Source organism: Plutella xylostella, chromosome 6, assembly GCF_932276165.1.
Source record: "Plutella xylostella chromosome 6, ilPluXylo3.1, whole genome shotgun sequence".
In the NCBI taxonomy this organism is placed as follows: Eukaryota; Metazoa; Arthropoda; class Insecta; order Lepidoptera; family Plutellidae; genus Plutella; species Plutella xylostella.
The window spans coordinates 5,118,975-5,131,348 of record NC_063986.1 but is presented as its reverse complement, the minus strand read 5'-3'; the positions used below and the strand labels follow the sequence as shown (position 1 = coordinate 5,131,348).

The window sequence follows — 12,374 nt, the reverse complement described above, 5'->3', positions numbered from 1 at the left end:
CATATTTATTTGCGGACTATTGTTATGCTGTAGGTGAGTCGGTACGTTCTGAAATTACAATACAAAAAGTAAACACGCCACGTTTGACATTGGAAAACACGGTGTCCTTGTGGACCGAGACATTTGTTAGTACCTACTTCGTACCTACACTACGCGCTACTTCGCGGCCGTTTCAATCTGTCCATAAAACTTCGCAATACAATTTTTCACCGGAGGAATTATCAAAGGATTGATTGAAACATTTTTAGATTTTTGTACTTAATTATTTTCTATTCTCCAATCACTGGCAAAGTCACGGTAGTTATTGTTTGATAAAATGGTTTTTTTTACAAAATTATACGAGTGAATTGGTACATAGAACTGGCAATGTCACGGCAATTTATGAGTTTATTTAATCGGAAGCAAGGTCAAATTCATATAAAGTAAACACTTGTATAAATATGAAAAATCCGCGGACACAAAAGGTTAACTAACAGTCAAATGTGTAACTAACTGCTGCTACAACCTACTAGAACAAAGCCGAAAGAGTTATGTACAAACCATACATGTTTACGAAACAATAAAACCGTGTTTCTCCCCGTGCCAACAAAGTAAATTTTAAATTACAATAAAATGTATTTGAAGATAACCATTACCAAGTCAAAGAAGGCCTCGCTCCCTGCGGCGCGACCAATGAAGCTATGATGATGCCCACTTATTGTAACATTTATGACTCTTTATTCGCGGTATCTTATTGAATATGGATATTGCACCATGACTTGGATATTAATTGACAGTTATAGTAATTGATTATGTCTCTTCCCCATAGTCACAGTAAAGTCATGCAGGGTAATTAACATTTTCGTTTACATCATGTTTACGTTGGTAAATAAAACAATGAAAATATTTCTGGACATGGTATTTATTGTACAAAAATAGTGTGCGAGCGTGTAACTCATGTCTTCAACGTACGCCAAACAAACATTTAAACCTAGGTGTTTATAAAATGCATTCACTCAGAAAGTTGGACATAGTCTATTTACTTAGTGCGATGTATCGTTGAGTTTTACCGCCACGCCCGGCGCTGCACACGCCCAACCGCGGCTACCACAGGCTTTTAACAGACCTCATTACTGAACTGGAGGGTCTAGCAGTAGCCAGAAACTATAAACCTCAAGTATGTTCCAGCAGTTGCGTTACGATCATAAACACTTATCACAGCAATAAAACAACTCTCTGCCGTGTCGTTATACAGGAAAATAACACAGAAAAAAACTTTGTGCACATTTGCAGATATCCGCTAAATCTGTCTAATAGAGACATTAATAAATCAGCAGCACTGACACTAAATTTTGAAGTAGATAAAAAGCCTGTTGTTGCGTACATTGGGGTTGTCTTAAAAAAAGTGTGTACCAAGATCCAATTTATCATGTCGACCCACGCACTCGCCGGGCAATATAAGCAAACACAAAATAGAGAAAGAAAACATCGTACCATCCCATGGAGTGTAAAACCCAACGATAGAGACGGTGTACAGTCCATGAATAACTTAGTTATATTCACATTATCTACATTATGGGACTTCATCTGGCATACAGCCTACAAGCTTACCCTTTCAAGCCTCTGTAGAGATTAATGTTTCCGACCTCGTTCTTTTACCAAAATATGTACTAGGTTTTACTAAAGTGTGACATGAAGGATGTAGTCGTAGATGTACGAAGATAATGGTCTGTGTGTGAGTGTGATGTGTGTATGAGGTGATGGCTATGTGCTGGTGATATAGGGTAACGAGGGGAAATGAAGCAAACATAGATAACTGTGATAGTTATCTAAAGTGCATCTGCGATGATATGAAGTGGGAATGATTAGTTTTTTTGTGTGTTGTATGTTAATAAAATGAATGAGTTAATGGGATAAAAGCGATATAATATGTTTTCGAAGAAAACAACAAACGATTTTATTTGTGTTTTCAACAATATGTACGATACAAATACATGGGAATATTTTTGAATAATCACATGACATGAACATTTTATGAATGATATGAAAATACAATGATGGTTTGTATATCCTACTTAGGTGAAAATGATGGCAAAGAACGTTATGTGTGCATATGTTGATAAAACGTCAATAACTTGAAAATGTGAAAGCCTGCTAGGCCGGTGCCTCCGCTCACTTATTGGTGACAAAAATGCAAATGATTCGTGAGTTGCGACACGATCTCTAATGAAGCTAAAGTGTGCTGTTTCCAAGTTTAAATATGATGTTTTGCGGTTTGACGATTTTGGCTAGTTTAATGGTAAAAGTGAATGGCGGTTTGTGTAGTGAAACAAGTGATTATCTGAGTGCAAGAACCGGTTCGCACGGCGCGGCGGCCGGAACGGAGTGCGGGGAAACCGGCGCGGACCGCAAGCCGCCGCGAGAACCGTGTCACTAGTGTGAACCACTAATTGCGAGCGCCGCCGCCCATCCGCAACATCTCTCTATTCCATCCTCACACACAAGCCAGATGAAGCCCCTTCTCGTCAGCTTCCTACGCTATTGTTAATAATAAATTAAATATAGAATCTACAGGAAACCGATTCGGAGATCTCGAATTTGGATCAAGTGGGACGCTCCGTGCTTGCCTCGCTGTATTTGAGTCCAGCTCAAATGGTGAGCGCAGCGCTGTCTCGACTGACTGACAACACACCGCGTCCACTTTAACATTAACATTTGCAGAACTCAATCACATGGTGCCTCAGGCAGTAACTAGGGCTAAATCACAAAGCTTCCGCGAGGCCCCGGCTCTCAGGGCCACATCCTCACTGACATATTTATCATCCTTATTAACACTACAGTCTACTTTGTCACTTTTCACCGCACAGTTCACTTTTCGGTTATGCGTAGTGATCGCACATCCGTCAGCACTTTCCCTTTTCTCGGCGAAGAAGGAGCTCTCCGAGGTGACCGAGGCCGGGGGCGAGGTCGAGAACAGCTTAATCTCAAGATCGCGGTGGCCATTAATCGATGTAACGATTTCCGAGGATATCTCGAGCGCCAGCGGCGACCGCGGCTCGTGCGGCGAGCTGCCCCTGCGGGCGGGCGGGAACAGCGAGTACAGGTGCGGCGCGGAGCCGGCCTCACCGCCGCCCACCTCCTTGCGCATGGGCACGCGCGACGACGGGTCGCTCCAGCTCCTCCTCAGAGTGGCATCGGCCCCTCTCCTGCCCATCGAACCGACCACCTTCATAGAATCTTCTAGCTTCGTGGGAGCGAAGTCACCGGTAGTGTTCTCGTCGAGCAGATGCGCTATCGAGTCCGAGTCCCAGATCTGTCCGACGGGGTCGCAGTAGCGGCACTGGCAGGAGCTGGCGGACTCGGCGGGCGCCGCGGCCTCCGCCAGGCCGAAGCGCGTGGCCTCCAGCGCCTCGCCCAGCGCCGCCACGCGGTAGGGCTCCGGCGCGCGCTCCCCGTACTCCACCTTCACGTCCACACGGTACGGCATGTTCAGTTCACCACAGTAAGTTTCATCGTAAATGCCGTGCGATTGATTCGTCATTGACGACACTCCACAATGGTCTACATCACCGATATCCAGGTTGGTCGCCGTCATATCATGCGGCACAATGTTGTTCGGTTTCCTGTCTTTTTTGCGTCGTTTCCTCGGTTTGATGATCCTGGGCAGCATGGTCTCGGAGTTGTTGGAGCCGGAACTCTCGTCGCTGGCGACGCTGACGGCGTCGGCGTTGTGGTTGCGCGCGGGGCGGGCGCGCGCGGGCGGGTGCGGGGCGCGGCGCGGGCCGGGCTCGTCGCGCGCCGGCTCCTGCTGCGGCGGGCCCGGCCGCTGGTGCCGCTGCTCGGGCGTCGTGGTGAACTTGCGGCGGTCGTATCTGTTCTGGATGATGAGGGGCGCGCCCTGCGCGTGCATCGCGAGCTTGGAGATGGGCGTCTGGCGGGCCGGCGGCACCCTGCTCGCCATGGATATGAGGGGAGCGCCGAGCCAGGCGTTCGGGTGCGGCACTCCATACGGAGGGTAGTAGGGTGGCGGGAATCCCGGTGCGGTGGCCCCGTACTGAGGGCGAGCGGGTTCGCGGCGCCCGAGGGCGGCGCGCTCGCCCGGACTCATCGCCTCGGGGAGGGCGCTTAACCCATATTCTTGGCTAAGTCGTCTGTGAGTGTAAAAGTCCGGGGGGCGGCGCGATGTCGTAATCGTACAATAACATCGAGTGCGGAGCGCGCGTGGGGCCGGCGCGAGCGACGGCGGCGGACTGCCGGAGTGAATGAGCGCGCCCGCCTCCTCCGCGCCGCGCCTCCACTCGCCGCCGCCGCCGCCGCCGCCGCCGCCGTCGATGCACCGGAAACTTTAACCGCCCTAATAGTTTTACTATAAACCGCCCGGCTTGTTTACTTTCCAAACAGCTATTCCAAACTATTATTTTTATTCCACGCTTCGAGCGATTAAAACACCGCTAGTAGTTCGCTCAAATGGATATTAAATTAATACGATAACCTCGATTCTTATCATGAATTGAGCGCTTACCATTGAAAACAATAATAGTTTAGAGAGGTGTAAAATATAGCATGAGTCCTATGACAGCTGACAAATTTATGGATTAGGTATGGACTATGGACGTAGGTATTATTATTTTTTGTTATTTGTTCGTTTTCAATCAAACGTCATAGAACTCATGCTATATTTTACAAAGTATAACCTAATTTTTATCTATCTATACAAATAGGATACCACCCAGTACTGTATAAATGCAGTTTAACATACCTGAAACAATTAGAAGAGCGTATATTAATAACGTGTAAGATTAATTACCTATGTCATTAAGGGAACTCCGGGCGATTACACTTGAATAAAGTAATTACGGATGAAAAGAGGATTCCATTATGAAAGAGGGTCTAGAGAGGTAGCGAACGCTCTGAAAATGCTAACAAAAAGCCAAATTATAGGAATTACGAAACACTTTCGTCGGTCTCATAAATTTTTAAATACCTCCCTATTGCTGTCATTTATTACTCCATAAATCGATTACAAAACGGCAGCTGCAGTCATTTTATAAGGTAAAACGAGGAATAAACGAGTTAAAGCGCTTGTTCGCGGTGAAAGCAGCCGTGACTCATCACAGCAAGAGACCTCTCTCTTAATAACCGTCGGTATTGGTCGTGTGCATCATGCATCCAATATTCCATGTATGTAATACATGGTGTGATGCGAGACCAACTTTCATCATTGGCCGTAAATATAGAAAGTGGCGGCGCTAACACCGCCGGCTAGTTCCGAGTGTGACGCAACGCCGCGCTTACATCACGCCGATTTGTTTCTCCTCACCCCGAAACATGACCGGTTATCATTATTTTAATATTTTAATGACCGAATTTGTTCGTTGCTTTCTAAATTGTGTGTTACCTAATATAATTTCATAGTAGGTCCTCGAGTATTTATTTGCAAATTTATCCTTGTATCTATTCATTCGTTGTATCTATTTATTCATTAACGCCAAATTTCAGATATTGATTTAAATGATTAACATCTGATACTTTTCATAGCCTTCTGCCGCGCGAAGCATGAAGAAAATGGATCCCAGGCACACTTTCATGATATTTGAAAGTAAACTCTGCTATAGGATCTATCCAGGATACACATCTGCGTTGCGTGTGCGCGGGCCACTCCGCCACAGAGCAGTGAAAGTGATCCGACGATACATTGACCTGCTGTTAGAGTTCGCGTGTGAAATCAAATAAATAAATATGTACCACTCTCACTGCAAGAGTTGCGTATATACATTACAATTATGATGACATGTCCAGTATCGGTGCGAATATGAAATGTTGTCATTAGCATATGTTAAGGTGAGAGTAACAAGTAAAACCCGTGACGAAATCCAGCGCGCATCGATTCTGCACGGACTCGGCCATTTACACGTTTCAAGCACAATCTACGTGACTAACTTTAACGTTTACTTGTTACTTTATCTTCAATAATTATTTTGTACCTGCCTAAAAAACTGTTGTTCTTTTAACCGACTTCGCAAAAATGGATAATGTTCTCAATTCGTCTGTATGTATTTTTAATGTAGGCATGCCCACGAATTTCTTCGCCAGTTATGGACCGATTTTAATAAAGGCATGGTCCTAATTTAATTTGACAAAATTATAAAATCTACTTAATAAATTAATGAAAAGTAATAATTAAATTATTTCTTACTTTTGAATCATCTTTGAAGTCGGTTTTTTGGAGGTTGTATCTAGAATGTATGTAATAATAATCTTAATCAACATCTCAATAAACCATCCAATTAATTATATTAGAAACACGAAAAAGCCATCTAAATAACGAGACGATTCAATAAAACTTTTATGACAGCGATCGCGGCTCGCCCAGATAACAGAGTGAGATATTTCCTATTACGTCTACAACATAAGAAACACAAAGATATATAAGATAAACTCGAATGGCGTGACACCACCAGTCACAATTTCCTTCAAATGAGACGTAAAGTACCAAAAAATCGAGTCGTTCTTCTATAACGAGTACGCTTGAATGGTGTTTTGAGAGGATAGAAAATGTGTATGATTTCCAACCAGTTTTCCTGTTGACGACAGAATAACATGTCGTTAAAGATCGTCACCCGCTAAATGTCTCCTCTCGCCATTTATCGACATTAGCTCCGCTTTCCATTTTTACTCGAGTCATGAGAATAAACACAAATATTCGCTTCTCAGCATTGAAAAACTTTTTTATAGTCGCAAACGACTCTCCCGCTCGTGGATGCCGAACCCGATAGCGTGATTATTCGATACTTGGAACCCTATTTTATTATTCAACATTCAAAAACATGCCATCCGTAGTCTGCCAGTCTTGTACTCATTACTCCAACTCAACTGTACACAATATTTGAGTTCCTAATTGAGTTTTATGTTTTGCATTAACAATTTAAATTCGAGATGGCCGTCTCAATAATTTTCCTTGAAATCCAATTGAAATGTTGAATTTTAATATCGCATAACTTGATTTAAGAAGCTGAACAAAGAGTTGTACTCCAAGTCTCTGTCAATATTATCTTGGCAGTGGATCAGAGAGAAACTTGCCAGTGTTTAGCACAAACAAGCCTACTTACGACTACTGCTGCCTCTGCTGAGCCTTATGGGTATTGAAATGAGGTGTAGATTTGCTTGTCATGGTTACATCACTAGTGCTGTCCCGATGGTGAGCAAATGAACACGTGAAACCCGGCTTCCGGTGAGTTTGCACGTAATAACGCTAATAGAATTTTCCGATTGGCTAATGCGCAAAGTGATGCGCCGTTAATTCGTGTAATCATCGTTTCTTTCTTATTTCGCCAATTGCTGTTTGTAGACACATAACTGGCGCTTTTACTGTAACTCGCTTCGACACTTTATTCTGAAAGACAAGACGTCATCTAAAACAAATAAAACTTGAGCCCAATCATAACTGCGTCTCGCAACGAGGCTTAGCCGAATGGTAGCTTCATAAAGCCCATTGGCAGGCTGAAATGGCAGGACAAACGTAAGTGCGGGTAAGTTCGATCGTTAATGCGTTGGAGGGACGAAATAAGGGTACATTGGCGACCTCCAGACTGCGTCCCGTGGCAAGGGCGGCGCGTCCTTGCACTTCACCTAATGTCCGCCGCCGCCGCCGCCCGCCCGCCCTACAGCCCGGAGCGTCTCCACCTGGCTTTGTCTACAAGTCTACAGTTTGTATTCCGTATCTCCGCGTGGAATATTCATATAGGAAGTAGATTAAGTTAAATGTTTTAAAAAATTACAACTACTACTGACAGATTAATAAATGTGAAATGCAATTATCGAGTTGTCCACTGAAAAGCAACATAATATGCAGTTCAAATAGTAAATCGGTATGAAAACGAGTCTTGGACTTCAACTATGCCTGGCAACTTACGTATACTTGAAAAATAAATAATCGTAAGAACCTATAAACTTTTCATCTATAGAGATGGGTATTAGCAGAATATTGATATGGTGTAATATAATCCGGTTCACAGAGGTTAGGTACAATCTAAATCACTTTTAAGAGAGCGTAACGTGGTAAGGTAATGTGGCTTCTCTTGATCCGATTAGTGTCTGCAGTGTAATTTAACCTACGAGGGAACCCTAATCCTGACCTAGGCAACCGAATCTGTGTAACGATACGTAAAAGCTTGAAGGTCGAAAATTGAATAAATTGTACAAGTTAGAAATAGTCTGTCTGTGGAAACAGATATATAATAATATCGTCTGGTGGGTAACTTAGGAAAACTGACCACGATAGTTTCTACTATTGGAAGTGATGGTTTAAATTTATTTGAGAAATACACGCGCGCAAAATTACTAAAAGTATTCCAGTCATCCAAAATACAATCGAATTACCAATAACTGTTGAAATGGCTTGAGTGTCAGATGTAACTTAACACTTTCAAGCAATTTCTTCGAAACCATTCGGAAAGAAGAACATTAAAACGATTTTAAGGTTTTGTACTTTTATGTAATGGACGTTTAAAAGCTCAATAGAGAGAGAGAGAGAGAGTAAATTATTTAATGAGATTTCGTATCTTTCCGGCTAATTTGTTTTAATACTTATAAAATATTGTTGGTAATTGATGCCAAATATTTGCAATAGCAATGATGGGCTGAGTTGTAGTAGATTTTAGCAGGACTTAGGTTCATGTCTAGTTTAATTAACTCTGATTTAAATGTGATCTATAGACTTTTTAAGATAGCCTGAAACAAGAAGAAAGCTACTAGAGGAATGGTAGACGTTTCAAAGATTGGTACCATTAAAAGTATCAAAAACATCGGTATACGATTATACCTACATATAGGTAGGTACCTAACGAGATGAGTACATAATAATCTATACGACGAGAATAATATCATTCTCTGTACAAGAAAGCTTTCAAAAAACAATTTGGCAGTAACATCATTGTATAAGTGAGTTTTGATGTGCGTCGCTTTACGAGACTACGTGAGATGTATATTCAAAGAGATCGTCTCGTTAGGCTTTTTAAGGGTTTCTAAAAAGTGCCATCAACACTACTAACTACTACCTAAATTGTTTACAAAATGTAATATGCTACAGAGATGTACCTATGTTCTAATAGTTGAATCTCAGAAATCAAAACCGTTCATTTTCGTTATTTCTTCTAAATTAAGAACAGAAACGCAATCATGCGGAAACACTTCCGCAATCGGCTTACGCTATCAGCTTAACTTAATTTAATTCGCACAAAACACGCCTTAAAAAGGCCCGCTCTCTCTCCATTTACGTAACCGACACGACACATAATCTCGTATCGATATGAAAACGAGATGCACAAAAGGTTTCGCAACATCGGCTGCGCTTGCGCAAACGGCGGTGACGTCACGGCGTTCGGTTCCGGCTTCACTTTCGCGGGACTTTCTCCGTTTGGCGCCAACGTGTGGACGCCATTGTCATGCCGCGCCCGCCATCGGTCAGTGACGATGCCATTGTTTTTGGAGCTGTTAACACTGTCAAGGTGACCATGGGTTTTGTGCAAATGAAACTTAACAGATTAATTTAGTTTTTTTTTATGGAAAAGTAATTAATTGGAAGCTTCTATGGCGAATGTTTTTAAAGTAATTTTTAAATTGCAAGTAATGGGTTGTCTGGACTCTTTACTGGATTTACTTACTTTACTGACAAAATCATATTTGCGATTAAGCAGTTACCGCAACGAAAAAAAATTAAACCGAGCAGCATAGCACGTCTTTGTGGTCGCCCTACTCGGTCGAGACATGATATAAGCTTTCGATTCGGCGCGGCCTGCGCTCCTAAAAGACGCTTTTCACCGGATGTGCGGTTACAAAACACGCTCATAGAAACTTAACGTATTCATACGTAATCGAAAACGAGTTATCCTGCTGGCGAAAATAGAATTGAGGGCATGGCTTTTGAGGCTTTCCTGTTTCGTGGTTTGGAATTTGATATAAAATTGCTACACGCGAATATACAAACGCGGTTTTCTACTAACACCGCGTGTCAATGTAGCAAAGCTTTGTCAAAAGTAAAAAGGCACCAGTACAGTTCAATGCACATTGTATATAAAATAAGGCTGTCCCTAATAATTCTATTAGCTTTCATAGTCTTTTATTAAGTGGTATACTCTACATCCGAAAGAATCACGATTTTAGGTAAGTCGTGATCGTGACAAAAAAATATGAATTTTCACTTTTACAATAAATAAAATGTTCTTTCTGATTATCGGAAGGTTTCGATTTCTGTTTTCGTTGGATTTCTCGGCCTATGGTCATGACTAAAGCTGCTGTCGAGGCGGAATGCTTTTACAGGGATGACATCCAGAATTATTTTTGAGGAACTTCTGTATACTAATTTGTATATTGACCGTAGAGTATTTGGATGTCATTGAGGATTTTATAATATACTAGCTGTTCCCGCGCGCTTCGCTTCGCCTTAAAAAGTTTTCCCGTGGGAATTTCGGGATAAAAAGTAGCCTATGTTCTTTCCCAGGGTCTAGATCGTATGTATACCAAATTTCATTCAAATCCGTTCAGTAGTTTTGGCGTGAAAGAGTAACAGACAGACAGACAGTCATCAGACAGACAGACACAGTTACTTTCGCATTTATAATATTAGTAAAGATTATGGTCTCATGTCCCATATATACTATGTTCTTTCTGTTGCTCCATTGTAACAGCTAGAACCAACCATATATAACTACCAATAAAACGTCTCCAAACAAACAAACGGCATACTCGAATCATTACTCAATAAAGCCATAAATCACGGTAATAAATACGAATCTTCTAAAATTGAATACGAAACTCACGGAATGGCATTTAACTGAAATAACAGAATGTGCATTTTCTCGCGATCGTGATCTAATAGTGGCAATTAGATAAATACTTGGTCTAAAAGGTAATTATTGAACAAACGATAAGAAAAAATACACGAACGCTATTACAATGTAAGTAATAACACTTTTTAGTGGTGAAATTCAAATAGTGCATATTTCTTGGAATTGTGTAACATTCGTCGTGAAGTTTACACTGAGCGAGTGTTAGCAAATGAAGGAAAAGCAGACCGCGTGAAAAATTACCTAAATGCAGTTCAACACTGATGATTCGTTTCATTACATATTAAAATATACAAACGATTTCAATACGGCAGAACGAAACTGATCATACTCGCTTTTTTGTGCGAAGCAAATTAGTGACACACAATAGTAGATTAACACGTAGCTATTAATATTTACTACCGAGGTATCATAATGGAACTATTGTTTTGTTAATACAAAAGATATTCTACAGAGCACACTTTCGCTGGATATCAACAGGAAAAATCAATAGGGAAATCCAGTAAAAACTGACGCACAAACTTCTTGCCAGTTTCTCCGATCAGAGTAAGACCTCCTTGAGATAAATAAAACAATTAACTACGGTTGCATTTTCCCACACTTTCTATCACTATTGTGTGCAAGCGAGACAATCGTATCACAGGTTTATTGTCAAAAGCTAGCACGGCAGTCACGGAATCAGTTTTATGGTTTAAAAGCCAGATTGAATAAAAGAGATTACTTTTCTTTTTAATCTAATGACCTACCCAGTTTTTGTAAACTGATTTTGTGTCACAGGTCAGATCTGCTTTTGATGACCTAAACACACATTTATTTATAGGAACTACTGGATTTGAATATCTGGATCAGACAAAGCTATATGTAAAATTCGCTTACAAATATTTTATGGAAATAAATAAATAAGCTGCCGACATTCAAAAATATGTAGCGGAAACTATACAGGAGCAAATACACGATGCGACGGGAAATATAAGTTCTCATAATTTATTTCAAAGTAGAGTTTAGACAACTTATTTTTAAATTTCGATGAATAAAACTGACTAATCTGACTATCACCGCTCGCCACGAGAAAAAATAGCATAATAAACTTTAGGAGCATCGGAGCTGATCCCGAGGACGAGGCAAGGAACAGGGTCAAGCAGGGATGTCAAGGGCGGACATACATAGATACATATTCTTTATATTATGTACACATAAACAGGACACAATAACACAAAGGTATGTACAAAAGCATATATCTCTTTTGCTCCCCAGCAGAGAAAGGAATAACTAAGCAAGTATTCAATGAGATACAGAAAAAGCCCATCTGCCTTAACCTCTTCACCTACATAACAACAATTCACCTACTAAGAGAAAACATTCAGACAATTCAATTTAGCTGAAACGCAATACCATCAGGCTTTAATAAGTGTATAAAAATGTCCGTAAACCGCAGGTCACGACGCCCGCGGCACCATTCTACTATATTTGTGGTGGCTGAATGACGTGTCCTCAACCATTTTCTTGTTATAATTATATATTTATATATAATTTAATAGAATATTTATTAGG

At 41.3% G+C, this 12,374-nt stretch overlaps 2 protein-coding genes across 4 annotated transcripts in view; both read right to left on the bottom strand.

The window, feature by feature from the left end:
• Window positions 1-12,374, bottom strand: part of LOC105398238 (CCR4-NOT transcription complex subunit 6) — a 106,165-nt gene that overhangs the window by 82,026 nt on the left and 11,765 nt on the right. The gene's annotated exons all lie outside the window — the stretch shown is intronic.
• On the bottom strand, window positions 884-4,533 carry LOC125488625. The gene has a single exon (XM_048621681.1). The coding sequence runs from the start codon at window positions 4,085-4,087 to the stop codon at window positions 2,720-2,722; it is 1,368 nt and encodes a 455-aa protein (XP_048477638.1). The 5' UTR covers window positions 4,088-4,533; the 3' UTR covers window positions 884-2,719.